The 21,126-nt window shown below is 37.9% G+C and overlaps 1 protein-coding gene across 1 annotated transcript in view; it reads right to left on the bottom strand.

Annotated features, from left to right (window-relative positions):
- Nucleotides 1-21,126, bottom strand: part of rims1b (regulating synaptic membrane exocytosis 1b) — a 96,614-nt gene that overhangs the window by 48,515 nt on the left and 26,973 nt on the right. The window contains exons 2-5 of the mRNA XM_038278985.1: nucleotides 13,862-14,075; nucleotides 10,021-10,032; nucleotides 9,557-9,577; nucleotides 135-430 (exon numbers count right to left, since the gene is read on the bottom strand). Coding sequence (XP_038134913.1) covers nucleotides 135-430; nucleotides 9,557-9,577; nucleotides 10,021-10,032; nucleotides 13,862-14,075 — 543 coding nt within the window. The remainder of the gene's footprint in view (nucleotides 1-134; nucleotides 431-9,556; nucleotides 9,578-10,020; nucleotides 10,033-13,861; nucleotides 14,076-21,126) is intronic.

Raw genomic sequence — 21,126 nt, 5'->3', positions numbered from 1 at the left:
TGTATAACACATGCTACTGAACATTGTTTCCCTGTGCTCTTTTTGTTTATCTAAAATATTTTCTTGGCTCGACACTAAGGATAGAAATAAAGGCATACCGTACTGTGGTACATTTGTAAATTTGTATATCTTACTTTTCTTTTGGTGGTTCGCTTTGGGAGCGGGAGCCTGGCATGGTGTCCCCAGCCTTGGCAGTGGGGAGTCCAGCAGGTGACGGTGTCCCGTCCAGCGGCCCTGTGTTTTTGCTAGAGGGTGAAGCTTGGGATCTGGAGCGGAGGAGCTTCCTGTCACGCTGAACCTCACCTGCTTTGGCTGGGTTGTTTAGGGAGTTGCCCAGGCTCCCGGGCCTCACTCCTGACCCCGAAAACCATTCTCCTGATTTGGTGAGAATCTCCTGTTGCTTACGGCACAGGTTGCAAACCCACATTACCTGAAAAGGTTGAAAGGAAACAAATATTTTACAAGCTAATTTTAGCAGCACAACATGAGAAAAATGCCATATATAAGTGAGGGCTGGGCAACCCAGTACCCGAGGAAGGGTGTCATGCAACTTTTAGATGTCTTCTTGGTTCAATACACCTACATCAAATGGTTGAATTACTCCCCCAGTATGTAGTTAAGTTCCTCAGTGTCCTGCTAACCATCTATTTAGTTGATTGAGGTGTGTTGGAGTGAAGAGAAATCTAAAAGTTGCAGGACACTTGCCCTCAAGGATAGAAGATCCCCACCCTGATACAAGTAAATTGGTATTTAAATGAAAATAAAGGAAAAAAACACCAAACCTAAAAATAAATAGATCCTGAATCAATAATTAGATAGAAGTTCACAATATGATTCTGCATGTTTAATTCTAAAGAGGCAACGTGATTTGTACTGCTTAGATTTAGATAATGTTATTAAACAGCTCTCTTGAATATGTCCCTCTTCCTTTTAACAGAAAACCCAGAACAGAGGAGGAAAATGGTTTAGTAATTTTAACAGTTTGAGCAAATTTGGTGAAGAAAAATATTTCACTTTACTGTTCTATATAGAACACTGTTTAAGAGAGCTTTACTATAGATGCAAACCTGATTTAAAAATAAACTAACACAAAGCACCAAAGAGTGAATTATATTTAAGAGTGACAAAATTATATTTTACTACAAACTTAACAATAGCTGAAAAGCTGTATATCTGCCCAATGTAAACAGTTAACTTTCTACTGCAAATGTTGTTTTCAGGTATAACTCTATGTATGTCGACTTATTCATCAAACTTATTGTAGATCCATACTAAACTGACACAAGTGCAAAATCTGCAAAATGCATGAAGTTCTTCAAACATGAAGATTCTCTGTTGTCTGTAGATGCTAGTTATTTTGCCCCTTTTCCATTTTAGAAAAAGCATGGCGAAATCCTAAACGAATACAGCCTTGTGAAAGTGCAAATTTGTAGTTACTTTGAATCATTTTACTTTACTTAACACAATCAAAAATTTTAGCTTTTGTGAGAAAATATTTTAGCTCTGTAGAAAAATACAATTTGAGAGGTATTACATCATAACCAGTCTGGCGTGTGCTTTTAATCCTAATGTTGCAGAACAAAAAAAGGAAGGTCTTCTGCACTGCATCCTCAAGACACATATAGTTTATAGGAAATATCATCCCTCTAAAAAAAAAAAAACCCTGTAAACATCAAATACTCACATGCAGCCATGGCTACTAAATATCACCTCACTTCGACTGCATAAAAACAGGATTTGTCTCCCTCTGCATTGATAATCCACAGGTTTATTTTGCCGAGAATAAATCCAAAGAGGTGGGGAACACACAAGTCCTACGTGTTCCACAACATAACCGCTGCACAAAACAAAAACATCTCTTTGACATTTAGAAAACTACAAAAGCTACTCCTTGACAGCCGCTGAGATGCACTTAGCAGTCAGTTTAGCGTTTAGCCTTCAGTGTGCCAAACCACATTCATCATGGCCTGACAGAATCCCAGTTGGCGCATGTCCAGACTAATCTAAAACTAAATCAGCTGCTCGCGCAACCCACAGCTGTCAGGCTGCCTGACAGCCAGCCTCACACTGCCACCTCTTTTCGCCTCTGACTTTCTCCTCTTCAGCTGACGGCCAGCAGATTAGTAGTGGCCTGTAATCCTTTCATTTTCTCACCATTATTCAGCTCATCATCAGCTGAGAATACCCACTCACAATTCACGACTTCCCACTTTGTTTCCCCTCCTTTTTCCAATGTGACTATCTGATCACGTTATGCTTGTTAGATGTGAACCCAAGACTAATCGAATTTAGTTTTCTTTTTTCTAGCGGTAGATTTTATTAAATTAATTTAAACAGTCATTTTTTTTCATTTAAATTGCATTTTTATTAAGGAGAAAAAAATCGGTTTCATGTTTATCTTCACAGTTTTAAGCAGGACATGCCTTTGCTTATATTTTATCTACAAAACACACATTCATTGATACTCGACCGAATTGACTGGTTCCTTTTCTTTGACTGTTCTTTTTTTTCGTACAAATAGACAGTTTAGACCTCTCTGGTTTGAAAGAAAAAGCCACCAAAAATGCATCAATTTAACATCTGTACACCTGCTAACTAAATGCCGCCGTCATGCATTCTTTCAGCAGCGAGATGCTTTAATTCAAGCTTTTAAAGAAGTAAGTCTCAGCTTTCTATAAAGAGCAAGAATGGATGGGTGATGTGGGGCTGACAGGTCAATGGGGATGAGGGCAGTTGCTCACTGAGTGTACAGGGACCAAAGTATCCAACACACAACACACAACGGCAGGCATTGTTTATAGCTGAATGCTAAATTGTGAATCGTGGGAGGAAAGACGATTGCCAAAACATAACACTCCATTTCTCTTTGTAAGGCATTAGATAAATTCTGCTAGCAGGAAGTGAAGCCAAGGGGGGCATCGGATGAAAACACAGCAGCACATGTGGTGAGGCCGTAAATCCACATTTCATCCAACATGGAGATTACTTCTAACTGTTCCTTCCTTAAAGGTATAGTGGAGCATGTTCATTGTCCGGGTGGATCAACAAAATAAGTGGTCCTCCTAATTGTCAACCCTTCTGGCGATATGTTTACGTAAGGCCGTCCTACTTGCTCGTCACCATTTTCACTTACCGGTGATGAGTCTGACATAGTGGAAAAATTGTAAATGTTCTTTTGGAAAGTAAGCTCGTATGAGCTATGCAAACGGTAACTTTTAAACAGACCATGCACAGGGAGAAATTGGCTCGTGCATGCTCTGGCACGTGTTTAATAGGTGTTCCCTCTCAGGAGCGGGTACAGGGTTGTGCATGTGCTTTTTTTTAAAAAGTGGAGAGGATGGGTCTTTTCAAGAATTCGCGAAAATCCTTCACTACAACTTTTACGCTGTAGAAATTCTGATAACACTGTTATATACAATGAAACACTTGTTTGGCATCAGCATTCTTTCAGTCTTTCTGAATGTCACAAATTTCTTGGACTATCTAAGCTAGACTGTTAGAACTCCATGTGTTTCAGACAAGAAACTTAACAAAAACAAAAAAGATTTTCTTCCAATTATATAGGGCCTAATTATTGCCTGGCATTCATTCAGAAAGCATGGCAGAGATTGTAGAGCAACATATGATCCGTCTAGAACCACACTACATACAACTAAAATATATTTTATTGTATTTTAATATCCAATACGCTCAATATCAATATATTTGTTTCTTCAAGCAAAATCAGAGGGCACAAAAAGTTGTGGATTGGAAATTTAAAGTTCTTGAGTGCTTTATTAAATAAAATTTAGAAATATACACTAAAAATGCATTCATTTATTTTTTGAGGGAGTGATAGAGGTGTTGAACCACTGATTTGGTTAAATGTAAAAAAATTTTTTTGCGTTTTTAACTTAATTAAAGTTAATAAACCAAAAGTTTGATTACTCTGAATATTCAGTGTGAGTTCAGTCTTTTAACAATGCACTATCAATCCATGCACTTGTACGTCAAAAAGATGGCCCTGTTATTTCAATCTAAAGAATATCTAACTTGAATGATTAAAAGACATTGTTAAACTACCTGAGACATTTTTACTTAATGTGAAACATATGTCAACTTCTGTATTCACATTTGAGCCTTTTGTTCCTCATATGCATACTGTTTTTAAATACTGTGACAGTAGTGTGAAAGAGAAAAAAGAAATCGAAATAGGAAAATGCATCAGAAGGGTGTTAAATAAAGACATACAGTGGAAAGGGATTGCAGGAGTTTTATAGAGGCATCTGAGGTAGAAGAGAACATAGGAGTAGAGTTTAAGCAGAGAGGATAAGTCATCAAGTATTGACTAGCTTGACTAAAATTATGCAGGACATAGCAAAAGCTACATTTCGTTGTGCTTTACTTAAAGCCCTCTAGTGTTTCTAGTGTTTTGGGGACATTATATGTTTTATATTTAAAAGATGATTGCATGCTTACTCTCACAACCCACCCTAAAGTTATTTAAACATAGCAAAAAAAACTTTAACATTGTAATCAAGCAAACAATCCTTCCCAAAGACATATATTAATTCTTAACAATGCCTAAGCAAGGAATCTGATCATTGATAACCCATTAATAGCAGTCAAGATTACACAAAATGTTAAACTTTGGATTGTTTTTTTTTTTTTACACTGGCATTAGAAGAAATGTGTCTGGCACCAGCTTTTCTCTGTCCCCCACTAGGAGGCAGTGCTCGTCTACAAAGGAAATGGATCATAAGCATCTAGTTCCCTCCCTGGGAGCCATCTGGAGCCAACATTAAAACACACATAAGCAAACAATGTTTGGATCTCTCCACTAATATTTTCTTCAAAACCATTTTTATACTTTTTCAGATGGCATTCTTTTCTGGTCACACCTGCAATGTTTTGAAATGCTGATAAACATTATTAAAATTCTGCTGCCATAGTAGGATTTCCCTGATATTTTCTTATTGCATTAAAACCGTGAGTTTTTGCAGTTACAATGATCATATTGTCTCATTGTGGTACTATTGTATTTTATAAGTGGCAAATTTAGGTGCAGTATGAAGGTGAAATTGACCCCTAAAACTGCATACTGAAAGGGAATAATGACATGATATTTCCCCACCAATTGATAGATTTTCCCCATTCCAAGTCTGAGCCTAAACTCTGAGGCAGAATTGCACATGAAATAGTTAATCTTTGCACATAAACAGTTTGCAGTTTCAATGAGTCAACAAGTGTAAAAGAAAAAAGGAATTTGCCTCCTTAAAATTTGCACAATCAGTCAATATTATTACACCTTAATTTGTATATCTGGTTTTCCATTGAAACCCACTCAGTTTAATGCGTCATTGTACTTTGAAATGAAAACATGAAAATAATTGAAGTTTAAATGTAACTGTTTGCATCAGTTTATTAAACAGAATGTATTTCAGAATTTCTACTCATTAATGTAGTCATCTCTGCTCTGGACCAGGGGATTTGATCCCTGCTTTTTGCAGATGACGTGTTTCTGCTGGCTCCCTTTTGCCATGTAAAGGCAAAGCTCTCGATTCGCCCTTCAATATACATTCCTAACGTCAACTATGGTCATGAAACCTGGATCAGGACCAGAAGAATAAGATCTGGGATTCAAGTGGCTGAAATGAGCTTTCTCCACAGGGTGGCTGGATGCTGCCATAGAGATAGATAGCTCAGTGATTAGGGAGAGGCTATGAGTAGAACCGTTTCCCATCTAAATCGACAGGATTCAGCTGAGGTGGCTTTGTCATTTTTTGAACGCCCTCTGCATGTGTTCCAGGCATGTCCTACCTGGAGGAGGCCCAGGGGTGACCCAAGATATGTTGGAGGGAGTATATGTGTGAAGAAGCCGCTTTCACACTGAAAACCCATGTATTTAAAAACCGGGTTAACCCCCTAACAATCAGCTTTGGCCATTTTTCCCATTTGTCCGAAAAGCCGGGTCTAACTCCTACTGGCAAGCTGCTTGGCCACTGCCCCTCTCCACTGAGTGTCTGATGTTGGCAACAAGCTGGATGAGCGTTGCTGATTTTGATAGTGTGTTGGAAATTTGTGAAGTAAATTTTGGAGAACAACATGGACGTACTCGAACGGTGCATGAAACCTGAGGACGAATCTCCCCTTCTCTGCGGATCATAAGGAGCTCATAAATCTATCTTGCCGGTGCTGTATCATGTTTCTTGATTACAAGCAGAGTTGTTTGGGCTTGTTATTTAACATGTGACCGGCACAATGTTGTGACGTATCCTGGGCTCAAAGTCATCATGTAATTTAGCGGGTCAACCCGAGTTTGGTGTTCCCACTGCATGCTGATCAGAGCCGAGGCGATTTTAAGATGGGTCACACGCTGAGTCGTCTGACCCCGGTAGACACGTGTCAGCGAGCTGTTCCCACTTCCACTTAAAGCCGATTGTCACCCATTACCCACGCTGTCAACTCTCAGAAAGTTGTCCTTCAGTTCCGATGCGGCTTTGTTACACCTCCTCTTGTCAGAGTTTCTGTCAGTTTCTAAATGCTTTGTGTTGGTAAACAAGGCTTCTCACAGGCACCTTGACTTTCCTTGCAATGTTCCTACAGGATAGACCTAAACTTGTAGGTGTTATAACAGTCTGTCTGTTCCATCCCTAATTGCCTTTTTCTAAACATAATTTTAGCAACACAGCTGATGCTCACAAGGTTTTGTATCCCATTGCGTTCCAACACTGCTTTTGTGCAAACAGATGGGGTTGTAAGCAATGTTCCCGCTATGTTTTCATGTGTCTGAGCATACACATGAGCCCCCTGAGTACACCCAGAACCACTATGAGCAAATATGCACACTGAGGCCACACACCTGTTATAAACCAGGGATAAGTTTATGAAAAGAATAAATGATTACAGCAGCAATTTCCATTAGTTTACTTTTTATTCAAATGATTTGGCCCACTTAAAAAATGAAAATTGTTTTCCATGATATGTGTAGTAGGCTATGCTATACTGTATGTAAGAGTCCTGCTTTGGTTAGGATGTGGGTCATGTTCTGGAAGAAATGAGACCTTTCAAACATTACTTTTGTTTGTATTGACAAATTCACATTTTGCACAATAAAATGCATGCTGAAGCCTGTTTTGCTGTATAGTATAAATTCCTATAACTCTTTGTGTGTAGATTTTCTAATTATACAATTTTTTAGAGTTTCTACTGACATAAATTATATAATAGTATAAGCATTATTGATGAATATCCATAAATACAAAATCTTAATAATTGTCACTTTTACGAAATATGTACATTTAAGCAAGTTCCTGGATGCTGTTTTGATATAATCATTAAACTAAACCTTCTATTACAATTAGCACTGGATACTTGAAATGTAGTTAAAAAAAGAGCTCCTTTTTTGCTTCGTCATGTACTTGAATTTGTAAAAAAAAAAAAATAAATAAAAAGAGTCACATGGAGCATCATGTTAATGTGCATGTTGGATCAGGGCTTTTACAAACCAGTAAGGCAGTTGTTTCTCTATTCTATGTTCATTGTTGGTTTTAAGTTGAAAAACCAATGATACACAGTTTCAAAATATTACAGAAAGGGATGTTATTGTTCTAACTGATTTATAGTTTATGTTGGCTTTTATTTCATGTGCTGCATAGAAACACAGTTGAACCACTTTCAAATTAATCGATTTAGAACTGTATGAATCATAATTGAATCGATTTAAGACTTTGTTGAAAATACCCAGCCCTAATACACATGCGAGCACATGCACAGAAGAGAATTATTCCCACATTGAATTTTAGCAGCAGGGTCCAGACCAGAAAAAAAACCTTATTTTAACTTTTAAAAAAGACAATCAGCTTTGTTATACTGTTATTTCTTGGATGTAGAAACATTGAGACATGACTGAAGGTTCCAGGATGTTCAGAGAAGAAGCCTCTACAGCTAAAACCATATTAATCAATATTAATTTAAAATAATTTACTTCAGTAGTAAAAAATGTGTGTGCAAGAATTAAAATTTGGTTCGATTTTGTTTTCATGATTAAAATCATAGAAAACAGTGGCTGTGGTTTATATTGTGACTCCAATTTAATTTAGGTTCGATAAAAACTAAGCCTATGCTGATCTGACAGCGTATGCTGTTCTGACAGAACTCCAGCATCCAGCTCAACTCAGACATCCATGGCAACACTGGATAAGGCGAAAAAATATAATAATAATAATAATAATAATAAATAATCTTAAGTGTGAGCTATGAGAATGAGCAGAAGAGTGCTTTAGCTCTTTGTTTTGGCCACAAGTGGCAGTACGGTTAGAAAACTCCCTAATGTCTCTTTAAGGTTGCTGAATAAAAAGGAAAACCAACCAATCTCTTTATAAGGTAGTTTTCGAAATTGTGTTTCAAATTTTGGTATTTTAAATTTGAAATACAAACCATTTGTTTCCAGAACATTGCAAAAGACACTTCATATATACAGGTAAATAAAACAATACATGTCTGTTTGCAGAACGTAGGTTTGACGAAGTGTGGAATCTCTCTCTAGGTCAGCTGTTGCACAGATGTTAAGACATGTCACTGATAGATTAACTAATGTAGGATAAAATATCCTTGGAGACTCTTTCACCCTTCCCCCTCCCCCTTTCTCAAAGCAAATCAGACCACAGCAACCTCCAGTAATTACTTTGACATTACTCTTATTTTATCTCTATGGACACAAATATGTCCTGAAATTTGTCCTTATGTTCTTTTTTTCAGAATGTCTTCTGATTTATTTATGATAATTATTAGATCTAGAGGATTGAAAGACTACTGCTGATTAATTAATAACCTTATATAAAGTCAGACCCTTATTTTCTGGGTATTGATAAAAAAACAAAACAGAGCAATGTCTTATTGGCCATTTTTATCACTTAATGTCTGTCCAGTTTGTGGTTGTACAAAAACTCAAGAGACACAAGGAGATAGCAGCAACTATTTAGATGCTCACATAAAACACAAAACCAGAAGCACAAAATTTTTTTTTAACCTAAAACACCTTTGATGCACAACTAGATTTACCAGCATGATATCTCTCAAAATTTCATTTTGGCAAATAGTAAAACTTCTGAAAAAATGCAAAGGGGAACAAATAAATTGAAGCCCATCCCGTCTCCCCATGGTAAGGCTGCTCTGGTCTTAAAACACATGGAAAACGTGCACAGGCATTCTTGAATTTTTAGGTAAAAGCTTTGTCAGAAAAAATCTTTTTTGCTACTCATGCCAGCTTCCGTGCCAATCACCATATTTCTATGACCACTCCTCTCCCAGCACAGCCATACTCACAACCAAAGGAAGACAGGGTCGGGATTGCTGATATAGGCTCAGACGCCTCTAAAAAAACAGCCTTTATTTTGTCTCATGCTGCCGTTTTAATGTCTGAATTCATTCTCAGCTTTGCTCAATCTTATGAGACAAAAGAATTGACCCTGGCCCATTTCAACTCTAAAGCTGTGAATGAACACAGACCTGAAAGGTGGGAGAGGGAAGAATAGAAGTGACCCATGCAGAGAATTCTTTTACCAAAATGTCTTACCCTGTCCTTCACTATGAGACACTTTGCAAGGGGAGGAGACAAACAATGGACACAGGGTTAGTCATGAAGGTTCAAAAACACATCTGCTCCAGGTGTCTCCAACCCAGGAACGTATGTTAAATGCTGAGAGACATAAACTGTCTGAAAGGTAGCAGATTCCTTCTGCTCAGTAGATTCAATAATCCTTCAGTGGGTTTATGCAAACACTGGCTTTATTCCAAACTGATAGCTCACCATCTTGCACCCGATTATTTTACCCTTTTTTTTCTTGCTTTTGAGTTTGAAAATTATATATTTGGCAACATGAAAAATATAAGAAAAAAGAATCTATATTTCCACATGTTTCGCATTCATTGACAGAGGTCTTAGCTCCAGGTTTGAAAGCAGCCAGTGTACTTTTTTAAGCCTTATAGGACATACACATCATATTTGTGGCACATAGAGAACACAAAAGAGATGCTAACCACTTTGTCCTCCTTTTGTGGCATGCAGTCCAGGTAGCAGAGAGAAATAAGAAACGTGAAGAAAGGATTGGAGAAAAATGGGAAAGAGGTTTTGTCGATAGCAGAAACAATGCGGGGAGTAAAATGTAAGGGAAAGGGAAATTAGTGATGTAGATAGTGTGGAAGAAGAAGAGGCAAAAGACAGAAGGGAGACAGAGGATGTGGTGCAGAAGTTATTTACATTCTGCAGAATTGCTAAACATTCTTCATACTTAGTGAGTTTAAAGATGGTGGACATAACCAAATGCAAATGCACGGGGGTAGCTGTTGCAGGTACATGCACGAACCAGCTTGGCATGATATTAGCATGATGTAAGGATAAAGATCTCCTGCAAAAGGATGAACTCAACTCATCTAAAGCCACATTGCTCCACAGTCATCTTTCTTTTTAGCCTTCTAAGCACATGCTTAGAAGGGGCCGCATTTCACAGTTGCTTTTTACATCTCTGCTTCTCTCTCCTTTAACCCCAGTCGGCCTCTGCAGATGGCCGCTTACACTGAGCCTGGTTCTGCTGGAGGTTTCTTCCTGTTAAAAGAGAGTTTTTTCCTCTCCACTGTCGCTACAAGCATGCTTAGTCTGAGAGATTGCATTCAAGTCAATGAGTCGATGCAATCAACTGGTTTTCCTTAGATAGAAAACTTTAAATCGATTTGAATGTATGATCTGGTTGAACTGTAAAGTACCTTGAGATGGCATGTGTTGTGAATTGGTGCTATATGAATAAACTGAATTGAATGCTTGTAAAAAAACATGTTACCTTTTTTTTTTTACCATTTAATACATTCATGTCTCTATGTCGAAGGCATCTTGTGTAACATCCCCATACTAGTTTGCAGTCCTTGCTTAAGTTTTTTAATATGCTTAAAGCTACAGTGTGTAATAATTACAGGGATATAGAGTCAGAAATGTAATATATTATACATAACTATGTTATTTATCATCATCTACGAGCTCAGCCTCTTAACCTTAATATTTGCGTTGCCTTAGAATTCGTTATTTATAATTACATAGGAGCGGGTCTCGCAGCCATGGAGGCAGACATCTTTGCGCTACGGCAGCGAGTGGCCAACAAACTAGTGATTACGAGATCGCCCATTACGCTTGCGCTACGCTTGCCGTTCAGATGAACTGAAATCTATACCCTACACAGACTAATGAAATACTATCTGTAAAATTATCTATGTAAACAAACCTCATCACTTGAGAAGGTAGGTGATGCGGACGTCGTGGAAGACATTTTGTCCCGTAACGCTCGCCGTACTGTTGGGGGGGAGAAGCTGTGGGGGGGAGATGTTCATGTTGCTGCGGTCTGCACTCTGGACGTTAGATGTCGCTGAAAATTACACACTGTAGCTTTAAAATAATCACCTTTATTTCTATTGTATTTGTTTTTATTTCAGACTAGAAATATGAGAAGATCTAAATTTCATTTTTAATTACTGGCTTAAAAATAAGTAAAGAAATACTTATCTTAGTAATTACCAATTTACCTAGAATATGTTAAATGGAAGGATACAAAAAAATTAAGTCAATTAGAACAGATACGAGTAAATAATTTTTAATAAATGTTGCATGTTTTTGTAGTTTATAAATATGAAACGATACAAAGGGCCTTTTAGTCACTACAAGAAACCACACAGACAAAGAAAAGGATTGCTAGACACAACATTAAGCCCTTTCAATGGTCATCTCAAGTTCTCAGATCTGAATCCTATAAAAAATATGTAAGCTGAGCTGTAAACAAGACAGCATAAGAGGGGATCGGGGCTGCAGAACTAATTAATTAAGCTTATAACAATGCTATAAGGTTATTCCTTGGTATTTCATTTGATCCCTGCATTTCTAATTCTCATGACTTGTACTCTCTGAGCAGCAGTCCTCACATTCCTGGAGAACTGAGTGGCCATCACACTCTTACATAACACAGATGCTTTGTTCGATTTCAGCAGCTGCATCCTCCAAAGAAATCGGTCTACCTGGACTGGTTCCTTCGGAGGCTTTGAAAATAAGGAGGCCAGAAGAGTTCAGCTATAAATTCAAACAGGTCCAGCCTTCCCCAGCTGTCACCACGCCTCACTTAGGGTAAGCTCTGTTACTTAGCAACCGTGGCAGTCGACTCACAAAGCAGAGAATGGATGCTGAACTACTTACTATTGTTCTTTAGGATATGAAACACATAATCCATAGTAATGGGTTTCTGGTAGTATAAAGAGACTTAATTTTTAAGTGTGTGTGTGGGAGGGGGGTGTAAAGTTTGTAATGTTTTATTGCTTTTAATATTTCAAAGTTTTACAGAAATTCTAAAATTAATAGCAGGAACAATGAGGGGAGAAATTGCAAAAAACTGCACTGGAATTTTCTGGATATTAAACATGGAAAAACACAAGAATTTCACAACATAAAGTGACAGTGTAATGGCTAAATTCTTAGACTTTGTGCAAAAAAGATCAGTGAACATTTGATCTGTGATTCATAAGTCGCTGTAACGATTATCCTGCTTTGATAAATCATATATAGTGATTAAGTTCATCTTTTGTCATTTCCACATTTCAACTTGTCTTGTGTTTAAAGAGATATATGAATGAATCCACCAGCAGGAAACTATTTTTATCCAATAATCTGAGTGATATTTCAGGTCTGTGTACATGCGATCCCAGTATGATTGCAGTCCCAACTGGGATGAGTGAACACTGAACAGATTGGGCAGCAGCAGGCTGAGGGTGGAGGGCCCAGATTCAGGTAAAGTAAGCAGAAGGAGAGCTCTCTTAAGTTGGAGGGGAGCCCAGAGAAGGCTTAGATGGAGGAGGGCTGAGTCCTAAAATAGCAAAAAAAAATGTTGGGTTAAGGGTTGGAAATCAAAATGTTCTAAATTGGAGCGACCTGATGTTTATAACTATTAATTGGCTGTTTTACTTTTTTAAACCTTGTCTACCTGGGCTTCAAATATGACTACTAATGGTCATAGTGTCACTTGTGTTGAATAGATTTTTTAGAAATAGCAAACTGTGACGAAAAAAAATCTGCCATATGTTCAAATTTGATCCATCTGAAGTATTTTAGAATTAGATAAGAACTGTTCAAAGGGTAGATTAAACTATCATACAATTTTTGTTTCAAAATTAATTTTAGCTCACAATGGAATTTATACAATAGGTTCATTATTCAATTAGTTTATCAAAATGGTTTTAAGTTTCCACCCTTAATGCCTGTTGTTTTAAATTATGTCTTAATGTTCACATTAAAAGAAAATAATAAGAAAATAATAATCTGGATAACCGGCTCTATGTGATCCTTTATTACTTTAAAAAGGGGTAAGTTATATGCACTGATTTCTTTCTTTTGATAATAATTGTGCCTAAAATAGTCTGCAACAAAAAACCGACAAACTGTGTCGCTTTTTCTAGGTGGTAATATGCTAAAGAGATACCGGGTGACTGAAGCTCCTTTTTTGTTCTTTCCACTCCTGGAGATGTGACTTGAGAAAAGTGACACAAAAGCTCTCATGCTTACTGTGACAAATACAGTGTCATTGCAACACAAAACCCCAAATAGTGTGATTTCTTGTTTAAGTTTGCAAAGCGGCATCAATTCAGAACCATTCATGGTCCATTTTAGGGGTAAAGCCATTCATTTCACACACTTTGGTTTTTCAAAGCGTGCAAGAAAGCAAGAGGATAACGCATATAGACACAGCACAAAAGCAGGGAGGAGCAGCTTTATATTATCTGCAGCAGGAATGAAGTAGGTGAGAAAAGAGGAAAATAAAAAAAAGAGGAGTATGCCAGAGTTAAGGAGTCTCACATTGTTGGAGCGCAAAGAGACCCGCCCTCCACAGCGAGCGCAGAATTTGGTCTGGCAGTATGAGCAGAGGTGACCACAGCCATCAGCAAACTTTGTCTTGCGGCAAATGCCGCAGGTGGGAGCGTCATCCTTCTGCTGCGTCGGCTGATGACGCGTCTCGACCCCGATGCGACGTACTTCCTGTTTGTAGCTCTCAAACTGCTGGTGCAGTGTCCTGGAAGAGAGATTATAAAGGTTGGCTTTAGAGATTAAGCCCGCAACTTTTAACACTTCTAAGAACAATTTCATCCACCCTAAAAATGACATTGAGATAAAACCTTTTGAATAAAAACTACTCTTTGAAAGATATTCAAACCCTTGAACTTTTTCTATATTTCTTATTTCATACTACTATGTATTTTTACGTTGTGCTGTAAACCATCTAATTTTAATTACCTATAAATCATCACAACAAAGTGCATACATTTTGAATGGAATGTTTTTGAAAATGTTAAATAAGAAGCTGAATAGTGCAGCGTGGACATGTATTGAGCGACATTTGTTTTTAAAGCTCTGGCGTCAGAGGTCATTTACTTAGTTAATTTAGTTCACCTCTGTGAAGTGTGATATTTAAATTTCCTGTAATTTTGGGAATGCCTAAGAGTTTTATTGGGAACCTAACACCTTAAAGACCAAGGAACACAATACACATTTCAGGGAAAAATACCTGGTAGTTTACCAACCCTATCCCAGGCTTTAAACATCTAACATATGTCAATTTGATCCACTGTTTGAAATCACAGAGATACATTTAATAGCTGAATGGCCCAGTTAAAGTCAAAACTGGTGGCTGGCATGAATCCCCATTTCATTCACCTGTTTAGCTCTGTCCTGTTCCTCATCACTGCTCATCTTATCCACCTGCTCCTGCTTTTATTTTATCTCCTTGGTCCCAGCCGTCAGGGCCAGATCATTCCTGAGCCTTGAGCTTGATCTTATGTCAGCTCTGCAGCCTTGTAGGCTTCCATGTCTGGAACTCTCTGGCAGCGCCCGCTGCGTCTTGTCAGTCAACCGGCTGGAATCATCCTCGTTCTCTTGGCACGGACTGAACAGTCAAACCAGGTTAGTGACTCACGCATTCTAAATCATCCTCCGTCACATTTCCATAGTCACTAACCTGTGTTTTTCTCCAATAGAAATTCCTGCCTCAGAAGCCCTAGCCACTGCAGCCTCTGCCGCTGCAGATCCGTTTCTGTCATTGTTTGAAAAAACTTTTTTGAAGTGTTCCTCTGTCTTTCTTGCCTGAATTCTGGGTCCTACCTCCTGAGCCACTACACATCCAAATTGACTAAAAAGGGATCAGTTTAGAAAATATAGAATGAAAAACCTTTTCAGTGTTTTGATGTGCAAAACTTGTAGGAAAATATCTCAAAAGTCATAGAACTGTAAATGGGGTCTAGCACCATTGTTCTTCACTGTGATAAAAGTACCATTGATGGTTATGGAGTACTTGTAAGTCTTACCAGGAACATTGTTTTTATTTTTTGGGGGGACAATTTTAAACGTATTAGTTTCATTAAAAGATTAGTAACATTTAAAATCATTAAGAATTGCAATACACAGAACACATAACGTTTATTCAGAACATTTCATGGATTACCAGAATGAACTGAGGAACCAGATAGAAAGCAAAGAACAAGTACAGATGGAAATTGTCTCTTTTTCCACTAAAATCAGAGGTTAGATTTTGAAATTACACCTAACCCAATGTAATTACTCCGGTTATGGGATCAAAAACCAGCAGGATATACAATTCTTTATTTTACCTGCTAAGTCCTACAGTAATAACTACATGGGCTGATTTCAGTGAATGTATCAGAATTAAAAACAGATTTTTTTTGTTAAATTAACCTCACAGTGCTGCTTTAAACTTGATATGTTCTTAGGAGGTACTTTGCTTAAAATAATAATAAAAAATGAAATTTGAAGATTTTTCAAATATAAAAAAGTTAAGGAAGTATTAACAATTTTATAAAGCATTGGATGTTACAGATCCAAACAATCATGAAGTCAACAATTAAAGCAAAACATGTTTTGTTTGAAAAAAAATGAGATCTTCAGCTTGCTTTGTTAATCAGTGGTTCGTGGGCTTTTCTCCTGCTTGTGATGGAAATAAAATGCGAGATAATTGCAAATCAAGGAAGGCTAGCCCCCCCACACTGTCTTTAAACTGAACTTTTTAAAGTGTAGTGCGTTAAGGGCTGCCGACATGCTCTATAGGCATCTCACAGAGGGGGAGTGAAAACTTCTTCCTTCACAAATACAGTGAGAGTTTGTCCGTCACCTGTTTGGTCTTAAGCTCAGTAAAACAGAGAAAAACGTCCTTCTACATTCTCTTATTTCGCTCTCTAAATCAACTACCGGTACTAATAGAAAATTAGTGATTCTTAGCAGCCTTGTTTACCTGGATGTGTTGAAAGCAGACATGTCTTTGATGATATGACCTTCACTTTGTGGCTGTAAAACAGACTGAAAACATAACTCCTCATATGCCGAAGGAAGCTTTTTCCTGTAAAAATGACTAAACAGACAATGATCCCTCACCATGTCACATCCACAGCCAACTAGCGATGCTTACAGATAAAGGTGTGAAAGCAAAGCAAAAATAAAAATGCTGTTTTTGTCAGTCTGTAGTGAAAAAAAGTTGTCCACACAAAACTAAGAGGTAATCCAAAAAGCAATTCGAAATCCATGAATTAAGAAATAATTTCAACAAGAAAGGATATTGTTAGCACACGAATTGGGTCTGTTAAGATGTCTGTGGCTTTAAATGCTGCAGTAACAGACAGCCTCTCTGCACAGTTGGAACGGGGAGGTGACTGGCAGTCTGGGACTCATCATGGCCAATCAGCTGGTATGTGGAAAAGGCTGGAACATTCAGCCTGTGATGTGAAATCTCCAATAAGTTCTTGAGAAATAAGAATTTTACCATAAAAAGGTTTTATCCTTTGGGATGTCAGCTTCTGTCAGAAGCAGCACTAATGTCGTCTGCAATAGATAAGGCTCTTAGTGTATCTCCTTTTTTTTCCTCAAAGTTTTTATGGTCATTACACTGTCACAAGTACAGAGGAACGAAATTAATTCTGTGCATCTAACCCATCCCCTTAGGGAGCGGTGGGATGCTATTGTGCAGCGCCCGGGAAGCAGTGTGGCTTTAAGGGTATTTGCTCAGGCACCCAGAGTGGCAGTCTGTGGGAGTGGGACTTGAACTCAGGACCTCTGGATTCCAAGAGCAATGTCCTAACCCCTAGGCCGCCACTCCCCAATCGAAAAGAGGGTTCTGGGATTAATTCGCGGCCCGGGGTTAACCCCAGACCGGGGAATTTGCATGTTCTCCCTCTGCATGCTTGGGTTCTCTCCGGGTACTCCGTCTTGTACACGTACAGATTAATGACCAAGGATGATGATATAAGGTATATTGGTTTATGAACAAGATTTTAATGCAGAGTTGTTTAAAAATGAGCTGTTCATTACTTAAACAGAGGAGTTTCCATTGCTATTGATCTTCCTGTTTAAAATATGTTTCTAGTCAAAGCAATCCCCTGATTAAAAAGTTAGACTATGTACACAGCATACATTTGCTAGATATACATGTTTTCTACAAAGCAGTTGTTTCTCACAGGATGATTTTTAACTACACACTTTCTCCTATCTCCATTTTCCACATAAATATATCATCCAGTTATCTATAAAGAAAAACCGTGCACGTGTGTCAATGGTTAAAGACGTATGGAATACCTAAGGTATTTAAGTGGTAACAGTCTAATCAGCCTTTAGGGTCAGTCTTTAAGGGTACTTAATTTGAGTTTTTGAAGAGTCCAAAAGTTAACTTAGTTATCTATTACAGATATGGACTGGTTACAGGTATATGGTAATCTTTTTTGATTAAGGTATGTTTTACTATTGCTTTCTTCACATTGTTGTAAAAAATGTCTTCCAGTTTCTGTGCTTTAGTTATTTCACCCATATGTGCTGGATTCCAGTACTCAGCCTCTTCAGCATCCCAAAAAAGTAAAAAAAAAAAACAAACCACTGGACTTTTTTTTAAGTTTTCAGAATAAATGCTCCTTGGTAAACTCAGTTGTTTGTCAGATCCTCCTGTTAGACAACCTGTCTTTTACCCTGCTGCATCACATTCCCCTTTCCCATATATTTCTGTGCACAAATGTGTCCCACGCTTTTGAGAAAGATCGGTATGTGTATCCAATATTTTATGAATGACAAGCACAGTTGAAGTTTATGTGGACACGGCAGAAAACAACCACCCATCACACTTAATAACGCGATATAAATATGGTAACTTCAACAGGCAAAATAACAGCCAAACAGCAGGTCTGTTAAACAGCTGAGTGCAGCCTGTATACTTGCGCAGACAGCCCAATTAATTAAACAAGTTGGTATACTCTGGGTATTAAATAAAGTATAAAAAAAGGGTCTTTAAATCCTGCAGTTTGTTCTATTTCTTTTTTTTTTTTTTTTTTGTGTCTTACTCTCTGGACAATACTAAATGATTGACGTTTAAAACAACTGGCAAGATACCCAGACCTGGGCTGTCAGGCAAGTACATCCTGAAAGTAAGATGCTGAAGGAAGTCTCTGAAATCCCCAGTCTCTCCTCACTGGACCTAACTGAAGCTCTACTGTCTATGTGGAAGTACATAAAATCAGAGCAAGACTGAACACGTTTAATTTTCATAGGAGGTCTGCAGGGAGGAAATATTTGCTCTGTAAGAGCAAGACTAAAAACGCACACTTACAGATTTGACAGATCTGAATAGAAATGTGTTCATATTAACTGGATTCAATGGGATTGGGAAGTGCCTTAAGATGGCTAATGTTGTGAAGTTAGGCAGTAAATGTATGAGTGAACTTAATTTGATTTTGATTAATGATAAATCGATACTAACTATTAAATATCTTAAAGAAAATTAAATGTGTTTGTTTCGGCCAAATGCCAAAAAATAAACATTTAAGATCAAAGCAAAAGTCTATAAAGAAAAACAACTGCTTTTCTGTTAATATGTTAACAAATTATGAGCTATAATAAAACAGTTATCATGGATTCAAACTGCCACCCTTTCTCTCACAGATGTCCAGATGTTTTCAAAAGGCTCTCATTTAACTCTTAGATGACTAGAGTTTGGAAAAAACCCACAGCTATTCCTCAGAATAAAAAAACAACATGACAGTAACGTCATACACCTGACCTCTGACCCACAAGACCACATGTATCCTGCCAATGGGAGGCCAGGGGACTGATCCAAGGCCTGGTGCCATGGGAACAGCTGTCAGACAAACAGGGTGCATGGTCGGTTATCATGGCAACGCAGTGGCGTCAGGCATCACGTGTTGGCGGTTGTTAGTACGCCAGATTTTCTGGCATTTCCGTGATCAGCACAAGGCAGTTTGGGTATTTATGAATAAATCTGCTTTCCTTCTAGACAGGATATACTCCTCTCTCTTTAAGAAGGAGAAAATAACAATTCAATATATGATCTTTGTAAGTAATATGAATCGTCCAACTCCTGAAACACAATTCTGTTTTTTAACACTCCAATTTGTCCAAAGATACAGATACAGTAAACAGGTTGGATCGATGTAGAGAATAGACTGAATCCAGGAGGCAAAATGACACTCTAGTGTTTGGACTGAATTCAGCTGCAGAGGTGAACCTTTATCATGCAGCTATTTTAAGCATGAGTGTATTCCAGAGACTCCTTTCCATCAGGGATTTGATGGCGTAAAACATAGACATCTGATACAGTACTTCTCTGTATTGCTCACTTCTGCATTACAAAGATGTCCCACCAGGTGAGGACAAGCTCTTGGTGTTCACTCAGCTGTGTGTTTATTGATTACATGCCTGAGCCATCTTGCGCCCCTGGGGTCAGATGCAGTGCTTGGGAACACAGGAAGTGACAGAGTACCAGACTGGTTTAGTTGAGTCATGAGATTTCCAGGTGGCTCGTGTGAAGGAACATCAACCCCTTCTTGATTTACAGTACATTTTCTACAGAACACATGCTCAACCCAGTTGCTCAAATATATCTGTTTTATGTTTAGCACTGGAAAATACCAAATATCAACATCACCACAACTTGCATGCCTTATACCTGGGAGTGTTTTAACAACTTCAGTTTCAAGACTCATTAATTCTGACTGTATGCTATAATAGTGCCAATATACAACTTTGACAAGTTATTTATGCCTCCATTGATGTTAATTCTGTTAAGGCTTTTTTGTTTATTTTAAATACTTCATATCATCAGAAAAAAATATAATTAATAACACAAACAAATGTTTTGAAATAATAATTTCTTAAGGAGGGTCAAATAAATCCCTCCTAAGACTAATAATTGGTTTAGCCATACTTGGTGGCAAAAACATCCCACATGTGAATAAGCAATTTTTTTGAATAAGTGTTTTAGCCTAGATTAAGTGTTGCTGTATTTTTGCATGAATGGCCTGAGTACAATCATACCCCTGGATCTTAATGCCATGGTATAGCGCTGGACCTGAATGCAGGGAGAAGGCAAGCAGGTTAAAGAAAATAAATGATTGAAATAAATGGAAATAAAAAATCTTCCAAAAACTAAAGTTGAGTCATTCTGACTAACTGAGAGATTCTAAGGAACTTAAGTGTTGATTCAGTTTGGCTCCCTCAGTGGACAAAATCTGTATTGTTTTGTCTGAAGGAAGACAGCATTTTCCAGCAGGAGCAGCACATGGCTTGTAAAATCCTTATCTCCTGCAGTTGTATTTAACTACATTTATGTTTCCAGTGGCTGTGTCAAGGATGAAAAGCAATGAGCCAATGATTCTAACTATGGAGCCATATGATGATGTTGAAAATGATAAATGTTTAACTTTGGTTTGTACAGTATTCCCTTCACCACCGATGCCGACCACTTCATCCGATTCATCAGCGAATGATGTAAAGACAAGTTTAGAGCTTTGAGAAGATAAACATAATGTAATGTCACAGTAAATATTTGTATAAATCCCAGCAGGAAGGTGCCGTATTGCCAGAATATCAGCCCTCCACAGTTAGCACGAAAATACAGTCTCTCAGGGAAATGTATTCTGCCTGTATAACAAACGCGGAAACTAGAGAAGTGACGTATACCCTAAAGCAGTCTGCACATTTGTAGTTGTTTTGTGTGGCAGGTTTACTGAAACTCTCCTCAGAGTTTCTTAGTATCCGTGAAAACGATACTGACCCCTCAA

Source organism: Cyprinodon tularosa, unplaced genomic scaffold (assembly GCF_016077235.1).
Source record: "Cyprinodon tularosa strain WSP-4 unplaced genomic scaffold, ASM1607723v1 ctg146, whole genome shotgun sequence".
Lineage (NCBI taxonomy): Eukaryota > Metazoa > Chordata > Actinopteri > Cyprinodontiformes > Cyprinodontidae > Cyprinodon > Cyprinodon tularosa.
This window is presented reverse-complemented; position numbering and strand designations above follow the sequence as displayed.